This window comes from Colobus angolensis, unplaced genomic scaffold (genome assembly GCF_000951035.1).
Source record: "Colobus angolensis palliatus isolate OR3802 unplaced genomic scaffold, Cang.pa_1.0 Scaffold8, whole genome shotgun sequence".
Taxonomy (NCBI): Eukaryota; Metazoa; Chordata; class Mammalia; order Primates; family Cercopithecidae; genus Colobus; species Colobus angolensis.
In genome coordinates, this window is record NW_012121820.1 from 14742184 (window position 1) to 14766197 (window position 24014).

General features: G+C 41.3%; 1 protein-coding gene across 2 annotated transcripts in view; it reads right to left on the minus strand.

The window, feature by feature from the left end:
- The window catches only part of DHX35 (DEAH (Asp-Glu-Ala-His) box polypeptide 35), a 79002-nt gene that overhangs the window by 8662 nt on the left and 46326 nt on the right, over positions 1 to 24014 (minus strand). For both annotated transcript variants that reach the window (XM_011929049.1, XM_011929048.1), the window contains 8 exons: positions 20805 to 20929; positions 16254 to 16308; positions 12371 to 12466; positions 9362 to 9456; positions 7527 to 7604; positions 5666 to 5795; positions 2563 to 2644; positions 356 to 427 (listed from right to left, as the gene is read on the minus strand). In XM_011929049.1, the coding sequence (XP_011784439.1) occupies positions 356 to 427; positions 2563 to 2644; positions 5666 to 5795; positions 7527 to 7604; positions 9362 to 9456; positions 12371 to 12466; positions 16254 to 16308; positions 20805 to 20929 (733 nt within the window). The remainder of the gene's footprint in view (positions 1 to 355; positions 428 to 2562; positions 2645 to 5665; positions 5796 to 7526; positions 7605 to 9361; positions 9457 to 12370; positions 12467 to 16253; positions 16309 to 20804; positions 20930 to 24014) is intronic.

Below are 24014 nucleotides of genomic sequence, written 5' to 3' on the forward strand. Positions count from 1 at the left end.
AGCGCAGTGGTGTGATCTTGGCTCACTGCAACCTCTGCCTCCCAGGTTCAAGTGATTCTCCTGCCTCAGCCTCCGGAGCAGCTGGGATTACAGGAGCCTGCCACCACACCCAGCTAATTTTTGTATTTGTAGTAGAGATGACGTTTCACCATGTTGGCCAGGCTGGTCTTGAACTCCTGACCTCAGGTGGTCTGCCCGCATTGGTCTTCCAAAGTGCTGGGATTACAGGCATGAGCCACCACAACTGGCCCAGAGCAGAAATTCTAGAGGCAATGTCAAGAAACACGTACAGGAGAAAACCAAGAACATGGCCCTGCTCAAAACAGGCACAGGCTAAGCAGCAGGACATGCTTACCAGCGAGGTGGTTTCTCTGCATAGAGGACTGACGCAGGGTGTATGTGCAGCTCATGGTCATCACGGATGGTCCTTGGAACATAGAAGAATTTTGTCTGAAGCACATTTTAAATACTTATAGCAAGACTTTCCCACAGATATTTTTAATATTACCAAAAAAAGCATGCAGACTGAACTTGTCACAAGCAAAACAATTATCTCCATCTTCTCTTATAACCTTTCTCGATCCCTCCCCGGCTGCCATCCCAAAAGTCAACAATAAACCATGTGGAAAAGAGAAGAGGAGAAAAGCAACATCTGGATACTTAGAGAAAACATTTAGGAATAAAATGCTCTGCCTATGTTTATGTGTATCTTCTGCAGGTGCTCTTTCAAAACAATTTCCTTTGGAATGGAAATAATACATGTGATTTCTTCTATAATCTAAAAAGCAAAGTTAAATACTAAAGATAATGACTATAGGGGGACGTAATGATAATGAAAAAAGAAAGCTCACAGCCGGGCGCGGTGGCTCATTACTGTAATCCCAGCACTTTGGGAGGCCAAGGTGGGCAGATCACCTGAGGTCAGGAGTTCGAGACCAGCCTGGCCAACATGGAGAAACCCTGTCTCTACTAAAAATACAAAATTAGCTGGGTGTGGTGGCACATGCCTGTAATACCAGCTACTCGGGAGGCTGAGGCAGGAGAATCACTTGAAGCTGGGAGGTAAAGGTTGCAATGAGCCGAGATCACCCCATTGCACTCTTGCCTGGGCAATAAGAGCAAATTTCTCTGAAATAGTACTTCCAATTCCAACTCAGTAGAATGATCTGTTTCTTGGGGGAAGCGCTTCAAGTGCTGTGAGAGTGCCTCGTCGGTGCTGTAATAAAGCCAGTGTCCTGGGGTCCTGGGCTGTCCTACCAGGCGGTGGTGAGCTGATCAGCACCAAATGTTGTCTCAAAGGAATGACTAGCCTGGAACCTCTTAGGTAGCCCACATTGTTGCTGAGGACACTGATAAAGGAATTTCCTAAACACTAGTCGAAATTGCTAACTCTCCAGGAGAGTGGGAGCAATCAAGATGACAAGCTGGCAGCACTCCTTGGGAAGATCTCGGGCCACTGCGGGGGTCACCTCCGCATGGACGAGTTGCCTCAAATACAGACAACTCAGGGATCGGGAGGTGAGCTCATACAATGGGCAACTGAATCATGATACTGACAGGCTACAACATGCCTGGAGTAACAAAGAGAACAGACTAGAGATCAATGTAAAGTGCTATCCTGCAGTTCAAACAGTCAGCTACTAGGATACTAAATGGAGCAGATCCGGCTGCCAAAATTAAAAAAGGCTCAGTGCAATTCTGGACTCATTGACAGGAGCCCAGGACAAGGAATCTCTTGGCTGACCTCAAGATAACAGGGCAGTAATATTTTCTGAGGGAAAAAAAATTAATGACAAAATAACACATAGGAAGAAGAGCTGGGGAGAAATTCTTTGGAGTGTGCTCTTATTAAAGAACAGAAAATGATAATAGCTATACTTTAAACAGGCTACAGTGAGGTTATGTAACTAAAATGAGCCAAAAGACAGACTAAAAGTAACAATTCAAAGCACTGGAATGATTAGTCTGGAGAAAGGAAAGCGAAGCTATGCTGAGTTTTCACTGCATTTGAACATATTAAAGACCATTAGGAAGGCATCAACGATCAGTGGTTTTCTGTGCCTAGAAAACGGAACTGGAAGAATCAGGTTATGTAGCAGGAGGCACACCAAGCACATGAGAAACACCTGGCTACCTCCAAAGACACCAGATGTGGCCACGCTGTACCAGGGTGGGTGGGGACTTCAGTCCTGCAGATCTCTGAAGACATAATAAACTAGCCAACTGTAAAAGTAACTTACCTGGGAAAGATTACTTTTAATGGTTTCTTCAGGTCATGTTATTCTATCATTAGAATTGAATTATTACCAGCCTCAAGATGTAAAATTGTCATCCTTCTAAAACATACAACATATAGATGAGCTGAATGTGTGAGAATCATTTTTAGAAAGTCAAGATATTTTGCTTAAAGCTATGTCGCTAACCTCAACTCAGTTTTGGAAGGAGACATGGTAGAAATTAAAAATAATTATGTAATTACTATCTCTGCACAGCTTTCTGTGGGGTCTGGGTCATTTGTAAGACTGTTCCTTTAACAAATGACTTCACCAAGTATCGTGTTACCTATAAGCTCCAGTAGAATGAAACCTCGCTGCATTGGCGAAGAAGCCGGAGACAATGCACCTCAGAACCGGATCCGGATCACCTACACAGGCAGCCAACAGACAGGCGGGTGAGACCCTTGCCTGCCCTATGCTCCGTGTGCTCTAAGGCACAGGATTCACTCCCAGCACCACCCCAGGCTGCTTCAAGCCACCTCGAAACCCTCTCCCGAACTGGCTCCAGCCCTGCCCTTCTGGCACTGTCTAAGGAGGTCCCACTCCCCACAACCACTGCTAAGAACTATGCTGGTCTGCTCCTTGAACCTGGGACCCCTCCAACTTCTCCGAAGCCACACATGGCTGGACCATGGCTGGGCACTAGAACCTAAGAGTGCTGCTCTGCAGGCTGGTCAGTGACCTCAGGACTCCTTTGAAAGAGAGTGTGATATGGCAATGACGCTCTTTCTATACAACACAAACTGGAAATACTACACAACGTGACTTCTGTGGTTGTGAGCTAGTGTTTGAAAATTGAAGTAATTCTTCAATTTTTTCAAATGTTCTATTTTAACTGTTGTTTCTATTGCTACAGCTAACATCTTCCATGAATAAAGCTTCCCCACTATTAGATGATGTCCATGGGATACATTCCAAATTGTTGTGCAAAAGGCTAATGTTATTTTTATGGTTAATGACATACCATATCTCATCAATTTTAAGACTCCCTCTTTTTCTAACTTTAATTCACTGAAATTAGGATAGCATTTTACAATTACAACTGGCAGCATTTTTTTTCCCTTGGTGATACATAAAATGTTTCTTACACATGATGGTATCTTAGATCCAATGGAATATAGCATGTTGGTAAGTAAGTTCCCTAACGGTGGTACTATTTCCAAAGCCATCAACAATATATAAAAATGGCAGTTTCACTGCATTCTTACTAGCAATGTTTTGGCAAAAAGGGTTACCTTCTTTTATGTTACATTTATTTGATTACTATTGGTATATTTCTTCTTTTGTGAATTTTTTGTTCTAATCCTTAGCCCATTTATCAACCCGAAAATTGTTTTTTCCTAAATATATTAAATAATTCTATAATAAAGTTTTTAATTTTTATCTCATGACTGCTGAAAGTATCTTTCACTAATTGCTTTCTATTTTTTAACATTTAGATGTTTTAAATTTGCATGTAATTTATTTAGTCTCCATGATTTTCTGTATTGTTCCTAAGCACTAAGTTGATAAATCTCAAATCTACATGTATAACCATGATCTAATCCGATGCCCAGTCTCTTCTCTCCTATTGTCCATAAGAAATTTCCATGTAAAATATGCACTCTAATCAGGGGTGATACCACTTCCAAAGGGGTGAAAACTGGTTCTTGGAGGCAGGGGAAGGGAATTATCTTAGATACTACAATGGCCTGTGGCCCTCCAGAGCTCAATCTTAACCCTACAAAATCTTATTCCTTAGTATTTAAGTATTTAATTTCTCAGGCTGGGTAGAATTTAAATTTAACTTTTCTCCTGGGCAGGGGTCTGATAATGAAACACAGGTGAAGACCACCAATTGCTAAAGCAAGGCTGTCATCTACCTGCTGGGTGACAGGCATTTGACCAGCTGCTCTCCAATTGGGTGCTCCTTGTAAGCTTCCTGTTTCTATCAATAACTCCAACATGGCTCAATGGCCCAGGTTTCAACTCTTCCCTCTCTTGTGAGCGTATTCACCCATCAAATATTCTCTGGGCATCTAATACACTCCTCACTTCAAGCACTTGTCTCCAGTCCTCCGTCCCTAGAGTGCTCTTTGCCACCATTTTCTAATTCAACCAGACCCCACAGCGTCACCGGACTCCCACCACACCTCAAGGAAGCTGCAGGACTTCCCAAGCCAGCCCTCTCTGGATTCCTTCTTCCTGGCATTCCTTCCACATTTTCCAGCACATCTTCTATGATTACTAAAGTATCTACTAGTTTAACTTCTAAGAGGACTGATAATCTTAGTACTTTGTCTATTCGTATGAATCTCTCCTTTCATTGCACTGTTCCCTTAGAGTAAAAGCCAAGACTCAGTCATTGTTTAATCACTTACTCTTAGTATAAAGACAAAATAAGACTGAAATGGAACCACCTGGGCTCAAGTTCTGACTCCACCATACCCTCACTGTGTTACTTCAGCAAGTTATATTTTACCTCTTAGCCATGCTTTTCTCACCTATAAGATGGGGAAAAGAGCACACATTTCACAGCGCTGTTGTGAGCGTTAAATTAATAAACACATGGAACACTCAGAGCGCTGCCTGGCCACTTATAAGCACTCAGGAAATGTTACCAAGTACTAATGGTGCTGAGGATGTGGCTGAGTACCTGGCACACAGTAGGCTTTCAAGCTGACTGCTGAGGCAGGTGTGTCACTTCCTTAAAAGCATAGACTTCTGAGCCACATACAGGTCTGGCTCTCCTCCTTACCAGCTGCATTGTCCCAAATTTAATCTAACTTCTCCCTAGGATCTTATGACTAATTGTAAAATGAGGATAATATTGCCGACACCTCACAGAGTGGGAGATTGAGCAAGAGAATATCTGGAGAACCCCTGCCACAGTGTAACCTACCACGTCCCTGATTAACAGTAGTCACTGTCACTGCTACAGGCCACAGACTATGTCTTACATAGTACTTTTCTGTCTTACCCTTAGTGACTGCATAGGCTAAACACCTAGCACTTGCACTAATAATACTTGTCATTGAAAATAAAATTTAATTTTTATGTAATAGCTACTAATATCATCAACCAAAAAGTAATTTTTCTTGCAAAGGCTACATGGGAAAATCAATGACAGGATGTGCACTGATGTGACTGTTAATGATTCTTAAGTATTGTCATGGGCTATGAAATTCCCTTAGTAAGAATGCCCATCAGAAAGAAAAATGGACCTCCTTGGAAAAAATATGTAACTTGACCTTTAGATTTTCATAGATGCAGGCAACTCAAAATATAAAACCCAGTGTTGTTACAGAGTACGCCACGCTGCCTCGCACCAGCCCAGCATGAAAACTTTAGGAAGACAACTCAACAGAATGAAGCAAGGGAAGTCACCAGCTGGGGCAGTTTCTTCTCACCTTCACTAGACTTCTTGGGCACTTGAAACTTGACAAGAAGCTTTTTCAATTGTTCTCTTACAGTCGCAGCTCTGACAAGACCCTTGTAATTCAGGAAATGTTCCTGACACCATTGAGAGTTCTTATTGTGCTACAGAACAACCCAGAAAGAGGGAGTTAAAAAACAGACGTGTTCTCGACTAAGTCTACGTTGTAAAGATCATTCTTCTCTCTTCCCCCATGTGCTGTTCAATGGCATGAGATCTAAAGATTGGAACTGGCCCTTTTTTGCTCCACCTCTCAAAACAGATATAACAACCTTGCACACATCTGACTGCTCTGCAACCTCACTCTTTGCACTAAAGGGCAAATGAGAACTTAATGACACGTAGAGATGGTTTCGATCTTAAATACCTTCATTAGATGTAAACTATCAGAAAGAACCACTTCTCCATGCGGTTCTTTGTAAATCAATTTTTCTTCTTTGGCATGCTTGAATTTATCACTTTATTATACTAGAGGCCAACAATATGACACTTGCCAATGTAGAAATAATTTACAAATTACTATTATTTGTCCCCAAAGCATGATTTTTCTATCAATAGTATTCAATTTTTTCTGTATTCATAAGTATGATCATTATGTCTTAGAGTAAATTATTGCTGTGGAAATGTACCTCTGAAATTATATTGTAAGTTAAAGTGCTTTTAAAAAGAAAATGTGCCGGGCGCGGTGGCTCAAGCCTGTAATCCCAGCACTTTGGGAGGCCGAGACGGGCGGATCACGAGGTCAGGAGATCGAGACCATCCTGGCTAACATGGTGAAACCCCGTCTCTACTAAAAAATACAAAAACCGAGCCGGGCGACGTGGCGGGCGCCTGTAGTCCCAGCTGCTTGGGAGGCTGAGGCAGGAGAATGGCGTAAACCCAGGAGGCGGAGCTTGCAGTGAGCTGAGACCCGGCCATTGCATTCCAGCCTGGGCGGCAGAGCGAGACTCTGTCTCAAAAAAAATAAAAATAAAAATAAAAATAAATAAAAAAATAAAAAGAAAATGTAATTAAAGATATTCCAAGAAGGCAACCATAGAATAATACAATGTAGACTTATACCCACTTTCTACTGGTAGAGAAAGCTTCAGATTGCAGATGATACATTGTGCCTGTACAAATGAATTTTAACTGATTTAAGCCATAAGTCTCAATAAGAAGTGAATTTCTTTTTTCTGAAAACGTTTCACCAACTGAATCATCTCCTCAAATCACTGGTAAACAAAAATTTAGTATTTCTTCATTCTAAAAGAGTATTTAAGAAATGAATATTAAAAATCTGAAATACTATACCCTTTCTTTTATGTAAGGTTTCTTTTTTTATCATTTTCATCACCTTTATTAACAATTTTTTATGAGAACTTTAAGCTGTATTATTTGCTTAGTTTTAAAGAATATTAACAATAAAAAATTAACATCACTTATAGCTAAATATGGGTGGGATATGTGAATATGCACAGATCTCAACTAAATGTCTTCTCACGGCATCTGGCATAGCTTTGAAGAGTCAACCCAGGACTACAAGTTGCTCTCAGAAAATGTAACAGAACTTCCTATTCAAATGTTGCCTTTCTGTCTACTACACGGTGGATATGAGATGACGTGAGGCTGGGCCACTGGCCTGCCACTAGTGTACCGTATCTCCAAGCAGCAATACAGCACCACACACTCAGGCAGAAAGCCCAACCCACCAGTTAGTACTGGCAATAAATCTAAAAGGAAAATCAAGGGCTCTCTTGGCCATTCCTTTACGAATTGAACTTCTGGGATCCTCCTTCCTAGATCACCTCCAGAGGGTGGTGTGTTGAGGTGGCACTTTGAGCAGTTGTGCTTACTTTGATAAATGCTTCATATACATTGAGCATAGTGAGGTGGTCGCCCTCCTCCACAGCAAATTTACGGTGCACTCGAATCTGGAAAGAATAAAACAACATTCAGAATTTGACTCTTGGCTGGGTGTGGTGGCTCATGCCTATAATCCCAGCATTTGGAGAGGCTAAGGTGGGAAGACTGATTGAGCCCAGGAGTTTGAGACCAGCCTGGGCAACATAGGTAAACCCCATGACTACAAAAACTAAAAAAAAAACAAAATTAGCAGGGCATGGTGGTGTGTGCCTGCAAGTCCCAGCTACTACGCTGAGGTGGGAGGATCGCTTGAGCCCAGGAGCCATGTTTGCACCACTGCACTCCACCCAAAGGAAACAGAGCAAAACCCTGTCTCAAAAGAGAAAGAAAGAAATTGACTCCTGTGAGCCTTTTGCACTGGGAAATAATATTGCATGGTGAATAGCGTGTGGGTTATGGATTCAGAAAGAACTGGTTTGCAGCATTCTAGCTCTGCCATATCCTGAAAGAACTCAGCTTGGTTACTTAACCTTTCTCAGCCCTGACTTCCTTATCTGTAAAATCAGGAAACTAAACCTATCAAGATTGCTGTGGATTAAGATAATTTACTATAAAGTATCTGGCAAAGAAATTTGATAAAATGTTAGTGTTCTTGTCCCTCTCCTCCTCCAGGTTAATTAAAACAAAACTAAACAAAAACAGACATAAGCATCTGGGCACAGAGGCAGAAAAACCTTGTAATCTATAGTTACACAACTGACAAGGAGGATCCCAACAATCCCTAAGAAAGTCTCTCTCCTCCTCATTACACATACAAATTCAGTCCCTCCATGCATAAGGCTTCTGATTCTCTGACTTTCAAACAGGAGCTGACTTTGAACTCATCTTTGACCTAACTCTATCAGCACACCTTATGTCTGAGTATCTAACTCTTCAATATCAAAACTTCTCCTTCCATCTTTCCAGTGTTCACTCAATTAGTCATTGCTGATGCCTGCGCCTTAGGTGGGGATTGGATCTCTCTAGCTTACAATGGTCCACCTGCAATATCACCATGATGCCGTATGGTGCCCAGAATCAGCCTGCTATACCCTGGCACCTGACTTCTTATGTCACTAATGTGCCCACCAAGGTTTCTAGCAGAGCAGTCTGAATGACAATTTCCCTGACAGAAACTAGAAGTTGGTATTTCCATGGTTAAGGTGTGGGGCTCTGGACTGTGAATCCAGAGCCAACAATTCTGGCTGTGCAACTGTAAATGAGTTATCTAACCTCTCTGTGCCTCCATCTTTAAAACATGATAATAGGCCAGGCACAGTGGCTCACGCCTGTAATACCAACACTTTGAGAGGTCAAGGCGGGCAGATCACCTGTGGTCAGGAGTTTGAGACCAGCCTGGCCAATATGGTGAAACCCCATCTCTACTAAAAATACAAAACTTAGCCAGGCGTGGTGGAGCACACCTGTAATCCCAGCTACATGGGAGGCAGGAGAATTGCTTGAACCCGGGAGGCAGAGTGCAGTTGCAGTGAGCTGAGATCATGCCACTACGCTCCAGCCTGAGCGACCGAGTGAGACTCCCTCTCAATAAATAAATAAATAAAATATGATAATAATATCTACTTCCCAGGTTTACGATGAAGATAAAGTGGAATGACGCCTGCAAAACGCCTGACACAACATCAAGCACACAATAAACACTCAAAACATGAGCAGATCACATTTGTACAGCTCTGTCTTCAGCAGTTCCTGGGTACAGTTTTGACAAGGAAAGCTCAAAGCGAAAGAGACTGGTACAGACAGCCTGGGGACAGAGCTGACTTACTGCCTGAGACTTCTGGTTTGAGGGGACCACAAAGATATTCTGGATCTGCATCATGGCAGCGATGCTTAGAATTTCCTGAGAACAGCCGAAGTTTCCTGTAAAACAAAAAGCATGTTTGGTTTCAACCATATAATGTGTCAACAAGAAGTGAAAGACATTTTATGATACTTTCCTTGCACCACACTGAAGACTAAGAACACATTTTTTTCTATAGCTTAATTTTTTAAAGTTTATAGTATATAAGCCTGTGCAACATGGCAAAACCCCATCTCCACAAAAAATTAAACAATTAGCCAGGCATGGTGGTATGTGCCTGTGGCGCAGCTACTCAGGAGGATTGCTTAAAGCTGGGAGGTCAAGGCTGCAGTGAGTCAAGTTCACGCCACTGCACTCCAGCCAGGGTGACAGAGCGAGACCCTCTCTCAGAAAAATAAAAATAAAAAAATAAAGTTTATAGTATATAAATATTTCACTCAGCCAAATGTGAAGTCCCATATGTAGCCCAGATGAATAGTAGCCTTGAAGGACTCCAAAAAAGAAGGTGTTACTGCCCTCTGCAGCTGAAATATGAGGGACTCTGACTGTAAGCCAAGGTCAAGACTGGCCCCATCACTAAGGGCAGGTCAGCTCCACACCTGCTCCCTACCCTCCTGTGGGAACATCTGGAATCCTGGCAGGAAGTCCGAGAGGGGAAGGGGACAGGGAATGAGAGGCTTGTACCCCTTCTGCTGTTTCTCTGCTCCTGACCACTTCTATGAAGTGGCTTCCTTCTCAAAAGGGTTCATCTCAGCTGGGAAGCCCAAGGCACAACTAGACCAGCAAAGCATGCTGTGGGGCTGCTGGAGCACCTGGGAGCACCTGGAAACAGAGTCGGCAGCAATCACCACTCCAGGACACAAGACAAAGCACACTGCACTGCCCGTGTCCCATCTCCCCACCGCCTCCCACCTCATGAATGATGCACTTCCCCAGTCCACACTTAGAATCCTGTTTCTCGGCCGGGTGCGGTAGCTCACACCTGTAATCCCAGCACTTTGGGAGGCCAAGGCGGGCAGGTTACCTGAGGTCAGGAGTTTAAGACCAGCCTGGCCAACACAATGAAACTCCATCTCTACTAAAAATACAAAATTAGCTGGGCATTGTGGCACACGCCTGTAATCCCAGCTACTCAGGAGGATGAGGCACGAGAATCGCTTGAACTGAACCTGGGAGGCAGAGGTTGCAATGAGCTGAGATTGTGCCACTGCCCTCCAGCCTGGGCAACAGAGTGAGATACTATCTCAAAAAAAAAAAAAAAAAATCCTGTTTCTAAACGAAGCCTGAGGACAAGTGGTTGTTTCAAAACATAATTAGTTAGCTTTCCCCATACTGGGTCTGAATCTTCATAAATTGCCAGTTGATATAAACGTTAGACAAAAGCAAGAAAAAATTAAACTCTTTCTCAGGGGTAAAAAAACAAATTATACTTTCTAGATGATTTTGATTTCTAATTATGAGAAGACTTCCAGATCTTTTATCCTAGAACTCATGTCCTCACCAAAATCTGAAGAAGTCAAAGAAACTGGAACCCTCGTGTACTGCTGGCAGAAATGCAAAATGGTACACCACTTAACGGAAAATCATATGGCACTACCTCAAAAAACTAAAAATGGACTTATATGCTCTAACAATCGCACTTCTAAGTATATATCCAAAGGAACTGAAATTGATATTTCAAGGAGATAACTGTATTCCCATATTCATTTCAGTATTATTTACAAAAGCCAAAATTTGGAAGCAATCCAAGTGTCCATTCATTGGATGAATGAATAAAGAAAATGTGGTATATATAAATATGTACACACACAATGAAATAACATGCAGCCTTAAAAAAAGAAGAAAACAATGTCATTCACGACAGCACAAATGGAACTGGAGGACATTATGCCAAGTGAAGTAAGGCAGGCACAGAAAGACAAACACCATATGATCTCACTTATATATGGAATCTAAAAAAGTCAATCTCATAGAAACAGAGAGTAGAAAGGTGATCACCAGAGGCTGAGAGATCCCTTAACTGAAACTAACAAAGTTTCAGTTAGACTGGAGGAATAGGTTTTGGTGATCTATTGCACTGCATGATGACCACAGTTAATAATAATGTATTGTATATTTCAAAATTGCTAAAAGAATAGAATTTTAACATTCTTAGCACAAATTCTTAGCACAAAAAAATGATAAGTTGGTGAGTTGGTGAATATGTTAATTTGCTTGGTTGAATATACAATGTGTACCTAGATTAAAACATCACACTGTATCTCATAAACATATACAATTATTATTTGTTAATTAAAAATAAATTTTTAAAAATTAAAGAATTATCATGATTTAGTAATTCCACTTCTGGCTATATACCCAAAAAACCTAAAAACAGGGACTCAGAAAGATATTTGTGTATCCATGTTCATAGCAGCATTATTCACAACAGCCAAAAGTTAGAAGCAACCAAAGTGTCTGTCAACAGATAAACAAAACATGGTATAGATATACAATAAAATACTATTCTGCCTTAAAAATGAAGAAAATTTTAACACATACTATGACATGGAAGAACCTGGAAGACATTATGCTAACAGACACAACAGAGTCACAAAGGACAAATACTGTGTGATTGCACTTCTGAGGGTTCTTAGAGTAGTCAAATTCATAGAGACAGAAAGTAGTGGTGGCTGCCAGGGGCTGGGCAGAGGAGAGAATAGGGAATTTGTGTTTACCAAGTATGGAGTTTCAACGGAGAAGATGGAAGAAGTTCTAGAAATGGATGATGCTGATGGTTGCACAACAATGTGAACATACTTTGTATCACAGAACTACACATTTAAAATGGTTAAAACAATACATGTTATGTTACAGATACATATATACTTTTTTACCATATTGTACCCTCTTCCCCAGGGTGCTCAGAATTCAGGCAAACAACACCTCTGACAGTCCAAATAACATCAATTCAAGCTATCAGGCTCTACCCACCTGATTCAAGCAGCATTTTGGCAAACATGGGATTCAAAGGAAACTCTGCAATTCTCATGCCAAGCGGTTCAGTCAGGTGACAGTCTTTGTCCAGACCTGCCGTAAGAACAACAAAAGAAATCAGAAGGTAGGTACCATTGTGTTGGAAGGCACACAGTTGTTGGGAGAATAAAAGAAAATATATGCTAAAAAGAAGAAAGTATCCAAAAGATGATTCATGCACTACCAAACTCCATGACACTAGAGTGCTATTGCATTAAAAGAAGAAAAGATCTCCACTGAACTCTTGAATACCTAGTTTTTAAAAACTGATACCTCTAAAGACTTCTATTCAAGGACTTAATTATAAGGAAATGCCCTGCAGCCTTCTGCTTGTACCCTCTCCCAAAGCCACAACAGCCTCATCTGTTCCCACTACTCCAAAGAGACCACTCTTCCCAACAATCTAACAACCGGGTAGTGCCAAACGCAAGGTATCTTCCTGACAGCCTCAGCAGCACTCAGCTCTGCTGGCCGCTGCTTCTTGGAACTACCCTTCGCCAGCTTCTGGCCCCCCACTCTCCTGGTTCTCTGCCATCTCCCTTGTCCCCTCACTGTCTGGACTTTCTACCACCTCCAGGACAGGACAGGCCACAGATGTGCCAGGATGGCATTGATGGCATCCCATGTCCTGTGCCCTTCTCATACTACATGAGTGATATGGTTTGGCTGTGTCCCCACCCAAATCTCACCTTGAATTGTAAACATGTCAAGGGCGGGGCCAGGTGGAGATAACTGAAACACAGGGGCAGTCTCCCCGTACTGTTCTCATAATAATGAATAAGTCTCCCAAGATCTGATGGTTTTATAAATGGGAGTTCCCCTGCATAAGTTCTCTTGCCTGTTGCCATGTAAGACATGCCTTTGCTCTTCCATGATTATGAGGCCTCCCCAGCCATGTGGAACTCAGTCCATTAAACTTCTTTCCTTTATAAATTACCCAGTCTTGGGTGTCTCTTTATTAGCAGCATGAGAACAACAATGAGCAACTACAAGGCCAGCAACCTAGAATTTAAACACTAACCCAGATCCCTCTGGTGCCAACACCAGCCCTGTTCATGTGACTGCCTCCTGAGCACTTTGCTGAACTGGGCTGACTCCTTCAACTCCCCAACTGCCCTCCTTGCGCTCTAACACTTGCCAACATCCAGGTATTGGATTCCCAAGACCCCCAAGATATAGACTACTGTTTTACTCCTTAAATGCTGCAAGACCTCAGAGTAAGGCAGAGTTCAGTAAGACATCTCTTTAAAGGTGATGACTCAGCTTGAAATTAAATGAAGGTGGGGGGCTCCCTCTACCTTTTCCAGCTTATTCAGCCTATTGAATAAATAGCAAATATTTTAAATTTCATTGTTTGACTGGAGAAAAATCATCCCAAATAAAAATTCCTATGCTGTCAATATTCTCTCATCCTCACTACAGATCAGCCCAGGAAACATGCTTTCGGTTCCTATTACATGCTTGAGAAGAGGGGGTGGAAACCTTCTCCAACACACATTCACTCCAGGTTGATCTTATGTAAATCCAGCTGAAGGTCTTTTAAATCACTGGCGCTCTTTTAAATCAGTAATTGGCTATTCACAGAGAAGTAAAATCAACATAATGAATGAAGATGGACCCCTACCTCACTCCACACCAAAAAAGTAACTCAAAATGGATCAGACCTAATGTAAGGGCCGAAACTATAAAACCCAGGAGAAGATCTTAATGACTACAGGTTAGGCAAGTTTCTTAGACATGACACCAAGGGCACACGTAACAAAAGAAAAATACAGATAAACTGAACCACACAAAAACTTAAAATTTTTGTACTGCAAACAATACTAATAAGTAAGTACATGTAAGTAAAAAGCCAAACCACAGAAATGGGAGACATATTTACAAACCACATATCTGATAAGAATATGTGCCCAGAATATATAAAGAACTTCAACTCAATTTAAAAACACAATAGCACAAATAAAAATGGGCAAAGGATTTGAACAGACTTTTCTCCAAAGAAGATTTGCAAATGGGCAGCAAGCACATGAAAAGGTGCTCAACATCGTGACTCATCAAGGAAACGCAAATCAAAACCAAGAGATACCACTTCATACCCACTAGGCTGGCTACAACACAAAAGACAATTACAAGCATTGCCAACAATGTGGAAAAACTGGAACTCTCATACACTGCTGGTGGGAATGTTCACAAAAGCATATTTATATGCTAATATTCACAGCAGCATTATCTATATTAGCCAAAAAGTGGAAACAACCCAAATATCCATCAACCAATGAATGGATAAAAAATATGTGATATATCCACACAACAGAATATTATTCAGCGAGAAAAAGGGATAAGGTATGAATATATGCTACAACATGAAGGAACCTGGGAAACATCTTACTAAATGAAAGAAGCTGCTATGGTTTGGATGTAGTTTGTCCCCACCAAAGCTCATGTTGCAATTTGATGCCCGACGTGACAGTGTTGGGAGATGGGGCCTAGTGAGAGGTGTATGAGTCATGAGGGTGATCCCTCATGAACAGGTTAATGCCCTTACCCACCGTGAGTAATGGATTAGTTCCCACGACAGCAGGTTCTTAAAAGAGCCTGGCTTCCTCTGTTTCTCTTTCTGGCTCCCTCTCTTGCCATGTGATCTCTGCACCCGCCCACTCTCCTTTTGCTTTCCGCCTTGAGTGTAAGCAGGCTGAGGCCCTCCTCAAATACAGTTGCCTAATCTTAAGAGCTTTCAGCCACCTGAATCATGAGCCAAATAAACCTCTTTAGAAATTACCCAGCCTCCGGCATTCTGTTATAGCAACAGAAGACAGACTGAGACAGAAGCCAATCACAAAAGTCCACATATTATACAATTCCATTTATATGAAATGTCCAGAAAAGGCGCACCTGTAGAGATAAAAAGTCTCTATAGAGATGGAACCAGATAGTGGTTGCCCTGGGCTAAGGGACTAGAGGGAAAGAGAATGAGAAGTTCGGACTAATGGGTAAAGATTTCTTTTTTGGGTGATGAATATGTTCTACAATTAGACTGTGGTAATGGTTGCACAACCCTGAAAATACGCTAAAAGCCTCTGAATTTGTACACTGTAAATGAGTGAACTGTATAGTACATAAACTATACTTCAATACAGCTATTTAAAAAAAAGTAATACTCAAATCTCAAAAAGCAAAATCTCCACTAAAACTTAATTCCAAATTGGAAATTATATTCATTTGTGGTACCAGTCACAGAAGAGACAGTACTCCCCGAAGAGGTGAATTCGGACTATGATTTTCTCTATGTCAAGATAAATGCTATTAAGGTTGGTACAAAAGCAATTGTAATAACATCTTTAATCAACAAGTGAATAGAAGTTCCCCCATAACATCGTATTTCCTTGCCCAAACAATACTAGAAGCTGATAATGTCCCCAATTCTCCACAAGTAACTCCAGGAATGAAATGAAGAGGATTTAGGGAGGGAATATTGAGCCGTGATTAAGGATGTGGTTGTTAGGTGGAGAAAAAAGGTCTGGAGAGGTAAGATCTGACATCCTGGTTGGGAACTGCTGATCTCTAGACATCTCTTAGGAGTGTGGCCCTGGTGATTCTTATTAATAGCTTCTGACGAACTGGCATGTTTTATACACTGGCTGTCATAATCAGCTTTCATCTGTCTAATTATGGTCCCAACTTTCTATTTCAATAAAGTACTATTAAGGGGATTATATATATGGGGAGAACCAACCCCATTTCTGAAGATACTAAGAGCCCTAAAGTGAAGGCGACCTCACTTTTAATATCGCAAAAGAGAACACATAATAACAAGAGAGAATGATGAGAAAAACTGGCATACCTCCCAGAGCATACAGTAACTCCAAGGCTTGAACCATCGACTGTGCTGGAGGGGGCTGGAAAAAACATTTAAAAATCTTCCTAAATCAATTTATTTGAGCAACAAACATTAAAATGTGGCTGTTTCCTTTTCAAATCCACTCTCCCCTCTACCATGCCCCATTCTTCCCAGCCTCCATGTTTCTGTTCACGCTGCTGGCACTTCTCGAAATGTCCTTCCTGTTCTTCCAGGCACCCCTGTACCGCTTGGTCTTTAAGGCTCAGCTTGATGAAACATTTCCCTTCGAAGCGCTCCCTCATCCTCCCCTCCATCAGATGTGATAGGTCCCTATCTTAAACTACCTCTTCATTTTCCTTAAACCCTCCTGAGCCATTTCTAATTTTTACTTCGCAGACTCAACCTTCTACCACACTGGGGCCCCAGGACACTGCAGCACTCAGGGATGATTTATCTTCGCATCCCCCAGAGACCCACTCCAGGGCCCATGGTGGGTAAATAACATATGCTAAATTTGTTTTTTCTTAATCCCTGTCTGGAAACTGCAACATATGTTGAATTTGAATTTCAAAAAATAATAGTTCTAGAGAACCTAAAGTTCATAAGCAAAGCTGATGTAGTGAGCCTCAGTCTGATTTTCCAGATCTTTACCTCCTTTTCTTCTACAAATCTTGACTGAGCACCTAAGTGCCAGACATCATATTGTTTTCTTTTTAAATTATGTGGTTTCTAATAACCCAGGTAATAAAATTATAGTACAGTTTTAAACTGCATAGCATGTTTCTAAATGCACTTTTTTCTAAATTCACATAGCATTTTTTTCTAATTGCATTCACATAGCAAATGTATTTTAATCATCACATTGTTTTAGCTCAGTTTTACAGATGAGGAAAGTGAACCGTAATAAGGAAAAGACATCTGAACAAGGTCATATAGGCAGTTGGTGGCAAAGCTGAACTCAGGCCTCATTTTTCCCAGTCTACCTCCCCTACTTTGTTTGCCAAAGACCCAAGTTAAACTATTTTAAACGTTGTAGTGACTGAACACACAGGTGAACACACTTACAAGGGCAGGAACTAAACCTATTGGATTCATTACACAGAGAGGATTCAACAAATCAACACTGAGCAAATCATGTAAATGATCCACTAGCCCTTCCTTGGTGACTACAACATCTTTCTCTACAAAGAGGCAAAACGGACAACACCTAAACGAAGGAGCTTAAACCCTCTGGGATCTTTTATACTGAGAGTGGATGAGATAACAGGAATAGCAATCTCTGAACTAAGCTTTTAACAATAACAGAAAAAACTAACAAGGTCATCTCTGACTCAATTCCTGGCCCGATTTCTAGTCAATTAACAAAAAAAACTTATCCCCCTCCCCACAAAAATCTTATCCATAGTATTTTCATCTAATCACATTCACTAGTATTTCTCTATGACCTCAACTGATTTGGGATAATACAGAAACACTGTTTTAACATATCTGGAATTACTGTGTATGTATAGTTTTAGTGTGGTCTTCTCACTACATGTTTTTCTGTTTTCATTGTTTCTTGCACCCATACAAACTTCACAGTAACTACTTGGGATGGCTGCATAATACTCGATGATGATCATACTCCATAAAAAAGTCAATTTTCTTATTGCTGGGCAATTAAGTTGTTTCCAGTTTTTCACCATTGTAAATAACATTGCTAAATATACAAAATTATATGTACTCTGTAATTTCAACCATAAAAACCACAATTTCAGGGGATAATAACCAGAAGGAAATATGTGAAGATAAACTTGTATGTATTCTTTTTCATTTTTCAACTGTTCTAAAGTTTTGCGATACTTTTCATTATTTATATTTTTAAATTTAATATAAATGCTATAAGTATTATCATATATGTAAGCTTCTTTTTTTCTTCTGAATTATTTTTTCAGCAGAAATTTTTATGAGAAGAAATAGCAAGCATTTCTACAGCTCATTAAATATTGTCAGAAAGTCCTCCATGGGGACAGAAACAGCATAACATGGGAGGAATTTACTTTCCCAAATTGTGGCAGTTTTGGATTTCTTTATTTTTCTTTATACTTGATCATTTCATTAGTGTAAAGTCAACTGCCCACGGTGGCTCACACCTGTAATCCCAGCACTTTGGGAGGCCAAGATGGGCGGATCACCTGAGGTCAGGCATTCAAGACCATCCTGGCCAACGTGGCAAAACCCCGTCTCTACCAAAAATACAAAAAATTAGCCAAGCCTGGTGGCTCTTTCCTGTAGTCCCAGCTACTTGGGAGGCCGAGACACGAGAATCACTTGAACCCATGAGGCGGAGGTTGCAGTGAACTGAGATCACACAACTGCACTCCAGCCTGGGTGACACAGTGAGACTCTGTTTCAAAAAAAACAGTGTAAAGTCATCCTTTATAGCTATATCAACGTGCAGTCACCTCTCTCCTAGAGAAGCTCAACATGTCCTAAGGATAGTTACAATTTGAATTTGTGCTGTTTTTTTTCCTTTAGCCCTATTTATTGAATATTTATTGTGAATGATGTACGTATAAAAATTATTTGTATTTTTTGAGATACTGATCTGTCATTTCTGTCACTGTATGTTTTTCTTTAATTTTACATGTGGGGCTTCTCATAAGCTTTTAAATTGGCACATACTGTTCATCTTTTCTTTCTTTTTTTTTAAGAAGGAGTCTTGCCCTATTGCCCAGGCTGGAGCGCAGTGGCATAATCTAGGCTCACTGCAACCTCCGCCTCCCAGGTTCAAGCATTTCTCCTGCCTCAAGCCTCCCAAGTACCTGGGACTACTGGCGCATGCCACCATGCCTGGTTAATTTTTGTATTTTCAGTAAAGACAGGGTATCACCATGTTGGCCAGGCTGGTCTTGAACTCCGGACCTCAAGTGATCCACCTGCCTTGGCCTCCCAAAGTGCTGGGATTACAGGCATAAGCCACCATGCTTAGCCTGTTTATCTTTTCTTTATAATATCTTCTACTCTACACCAATAAACAAAGGGTCCATTTTCCCTATACTTATGGTAAGGTAAGTACACAGTTTTCTTTGGGAGAGTTGATATTTGTATGTTCTAGTCTTTCATTCACCTATTTTACCATCACATATGACATTAGGGACTTTACGATCCAAGAATCCAGACTTGTCATACCATATACAGTTGGGAAAAAACAAAGAAATCACAAAAATTCTAGAAGAAAATATGAGTGAATATGTATTAACTGACCCAAATACAAGAAGTACTTCATAAGCACAAGAATAACCAAAGAGGCTGGGGGTGGTGGCTCACACCTGTAATCCCAGCACTTTGGGAGGCCCAGATGGGTGGATCACTTGACCTCAGGAGTTCAAGACCAGCCTGGGCAACAAGGCAAAACCCTGTCTCTACCAAAAATATAAAAAATTAGCCAGGCGTGGTGGCACACACCTGTAATCCCAGCTACTCAGGAGGCTGAAGCACAAGAATCACTTGAGCACAGGAGGCAGAGGTTGCAGTGAGCCAAAATGGCACCACTGCACTCCAGCCTGGGCTACAGAGTGAGACTGTCTCAGAAAAAAAAAAAGAAAAAGAAAAAAGAATAGCCAAAGAAATCATAAAGGCAAAAATAGATTACTGTGAATATATTTAGAATGCCCATACATTAAAAAATAAAATAAAATACAAATAGAAAATATTTGTAAGAAATATTACAGATAAAGATTAATGTCTTTAATATTCAAAGGACTCTTGAAAATCACTAATAGACACAAATTCTAACAGACAAATAGCTTAACAATTCAGAAGAAATACAAACTGCCTAGTAAATGTTTTTATAAAAAGCTACCTTAAGAGAAATTTAAAAATAATTATAATAAAGGTAACTTCCTCTCTCTCTCTCTCTGGCCAATCAAGTCAGCGAAACTAAAAGAAGATAACATGGCACAATGGAAGTACCACAAGGTGGGCATTCATGCACTGCTAGAGTTGACATTGGTAAAGCAATCTGGCCATGTAACAGGACCCTCAATAGGACTATGGCCCTTTGACCTAGTCATTCCACTCCTAGAAATCATCTCAAGAAGCAATCAGACACAAAGGTCTTCCTGCAGCTCTATCTAAACCCTCCAGGATCCCCTAGTCATGGTACTCCTGCATCTAGGCCTGTATGAAGACTAGCCGTCCTGGAACTCTCCACTCCTCCCAACCTGGTGAGATCCTATTTGGGTTTCAGGTTTCACCTGGGACACGACTGACTAAGGGGGGGCACTTCCTCTGTCTCTCAGAGCCCTGGGCACACTGCTCTGTAATTACCCACTTACTTGTCTCTATTCCCCAGCAGACAAGAATAGGAACTGTATAAGAACAGGAATTGAGGCTACCTTGTCTGGCTGTTTTCCCCTACGTCCTGCACAGGGCCTGGTTGCAAAGCAGACACACAACACATGACCTGAGTAGGGAAAAAAAAGAAAGACAGCATGCCCTACGACAGTGTCCTGACATCCCCCTGTGAGCTCCCTAGCCTCCCTATGGCCCCAGACAGCAGGCAGGACTTACCGACATGAAGTGGAACCTGAGGACATTGTCAATTCCTAGCGCTTTCAGCTGCAGGATGACAGGTGCCAAATTACTACGCTGCATCTCAGGAACCGTAGACTGAGGTAACTTATCAAAGGCTTCCTCTGAGGATAGGAAATCAGAACTGTTTGGGACCAAATGTCACAATCAAATGCAACCACTATACCAAGGGACAAATTTTCTTCTCTATCTTGAACAAGCAGCTCTAGGATTCTAGGAGCAGATGCACATGATATAAAGTTATTTTTATACTTAGGAAAGACCATTCTATTTTAAAATGCCTTAGATAAATATATTTGAATACACCTTTATAAAACTTTTTCTTTTTGCTTTAAAATGCTGTTTTTTTAATGTTTTTTATCAGCAAAACATTAAATCAAACCAGTAAGTACTTGCTGAACCACTCTATCAGTTCCCAGTTGCCACCATCTGTTTGGAATAAGTCAAGGAAGCAAGAGCTTCACATACAAGCAAAGAACAATCTTAAGATAAATCACCAAAATATAACAAATGACCAAATCTTATAAAGAGCAAAAATTGTCCAAATCAAAGTTTTTAAATCAATGAGCCAGGTACACAATATCGTTCCCAGAATCCAATGCTGCCCCAAACCAAGAAATGAATGTTTACATGCCCTGCCAGGAAAAAAAGGTGACCTTACACAGGAAAAATCATCCTCAGACACAGAGATCCCAAGACAGGAAGGGCAGAAAAGGAGGGGGAAGGAGAATAGACTTTGGAAGAAGGCCTTTTTATAAAAGCTAGGCAGGAAGGGTGGGGAAAAAAGAGGAAGAGTTTAAATCATTTTCATGTATATTCTGAAAGCTTAAGGATTATATAGAGAATGCTCCACCTACCAAAATCTCCCACATCAGTCAACATTTTAACCGATGCACACCCTTCGTAAACAATACAAGGGTGACCCAACTTCCATTTAGATCTTAAAGCTTTAGTTAACTAGAAAAAAAAAAGTGCCTTGAAGAAATACCACTGTCCCTGAATAACTTCAAAAAGGTTTTCTTTGAGAAAATAGACAACCAATATTCTGTGGATTAACTGATACAAATTGGGTCTAATCGGAAGGTTCTGGATGACGGCCAACAGCAAGAAGTTCCAAACGAGACACTTCAACAGCATTTGGGGTACAGCTTCTTGATAATATAACCCCATTTTCCAAGCACTCCACTGACCAAAGGAGAAACAAAGCTACCACATAAGAGGACCACTCTGCCGAAAAGCTCACAGGAAGTGGGTGTTTCCTGAAAGTTCAATGACATGCAAGTTCTCCTGAGGACTCGTGTGTGAGGCATAGGGCCAGAAGCTGTAGGAGTCGCAGGCAATCCCCTTGAAAATCTTCAGTGATATGCAGGGGTCTGGGACCTGGACCAGAAACAGTTGACCCTCAAGGAGAAATAGGAAAAGTCCCAAGGAGTGGTCTTCCCAGAGAGAAATGGAGGCTCAGGGAAGGAGGAAGCAGGGTGGCTGGAAGAAGGCCTCCAGGGAAGCTGCATGTTGCCATTTGAGGGAGGATTTGAAGGACAAGGAGGATCTGTTGGGCAAAGAGGCAACAGCCCAAGGAAAAGGTATCAAAGTGTTTCTCATGCAGAGGGCATGTCGTGTAGTTCAGCTGGGAAGCAATGTGTAGTAGTTAGTAGGAGAAGTAAGCGGAGGAAAATTCCTACATGGTTTGAGAAACTGTGGAGGGTCTGAGCAGGTGGCACCCTGTTCAAAGCAACACTTTCTGGAGGCTCTTGTGGAAGCCTAGAGGCTGGACACCAATGCATTCACTACAGTCAGGGCCCATCCCCAACCCAACTTCCACTAAAACTGCTCATGCAAAGGGATTCAGCAACTTTTCACCCAAACCCACCTGCCTATCTTTAGTCTGTGATTTCTTGGTGCCTGAGATAATGCTGGCCTCTATAAAAGTAACTTGAGCTCCTTAAAAGTTAAACAAAATTACATATAACCTTGTAATAGCCAAACAAATTAAAAACACCTATTCAAGTACATGTACATGCAGGTTCATACCAGCACTGTTCACAATAGCCAAAAGGCAAAAACAGCCCAAATGTCCACAACTAATAAATGAACAAAGTGTGGTTTATCTATACAACAGAATATTAGTCAGTAATAAAAAGGAATTAAGTACATGCTACAATGTAGATAAACCTCAAAAACATTATGCTAAAAGAAGCCAGACACAAAAGGTCACATATTGTATGACTCTTCACATGAAATATCCAAAAGAGAGAAATCCATTGAGAAGAACACAGGTTGGTGATTTCTAGGGACTCGCAGCCAGAAAGAATGGGAAGAAACTGCTTAATGCATAAGGGATTTTACTCTGGAGTGGCTGAAATGTTCTGAAACTAGATGGAGGTGGTGGTCACACAACATTGTGAATATAATAAATTGTTCATTTTAATTTGGTTAATGTTGTGTTACGTAAATTTCACCTCAATAAATAATTTTTGAAGAGAAAAATGTCTTGAAATCTTCTCTGCATATCAGAATCCCTTTCAGTCCTGGCTCTCCCTTTTCTACTCTAGTCATTTCTTCTTAGCACCTTCAGTGGTTGCCCTTGGTCCTCTGGTCCTGGGTTCTGCCTATTCTCTCCCTTCCATGAATGTTCCAAACCCATTTCCTTCCCTGCAAGTACTTGTACATTCCATTCCCTCTGCCTGGTGTGCTGAAATTGAATCTCCCCAATCACCTCTTCTCCTAGATAAGGACTGTACTGTCAAAAAGATCAGGCTCAAGCACCACCCTGGTTGTGAAGCGCTCCCCAAATCCCCAGAAGGATAACACCAGCTTCTAGGAGAAGGCATCTAAAGTAGCTTCATGAGGAAATTGCCATCTGAGAGAGGATTTGAAAGATAAGGAGGATCTGCTGGGCAGAGAAAACAGCCCAAGGAAAAGCCTCTGCTCTCTGCTTCCAAGGCTCCCAATTCTTTATTGCTCCCTATCATACCATAGTATGCTGATCTGTTTCAGGTCTACCTCCACCACCAGACTATCAGCCACTGTGGCCACAGACCGTGGTTACTAGCCCCAGATCTCCAAGCTCTAGCACCATGGCCAGCATACAGCAGGTGCTCTACAAACACTGCTAAAAGAAAGATCAACATCAGCCCATCCTGGCTAACACGGTGAAACCCTGTCTCTACTAAAAAAAAAAAAAAAAAA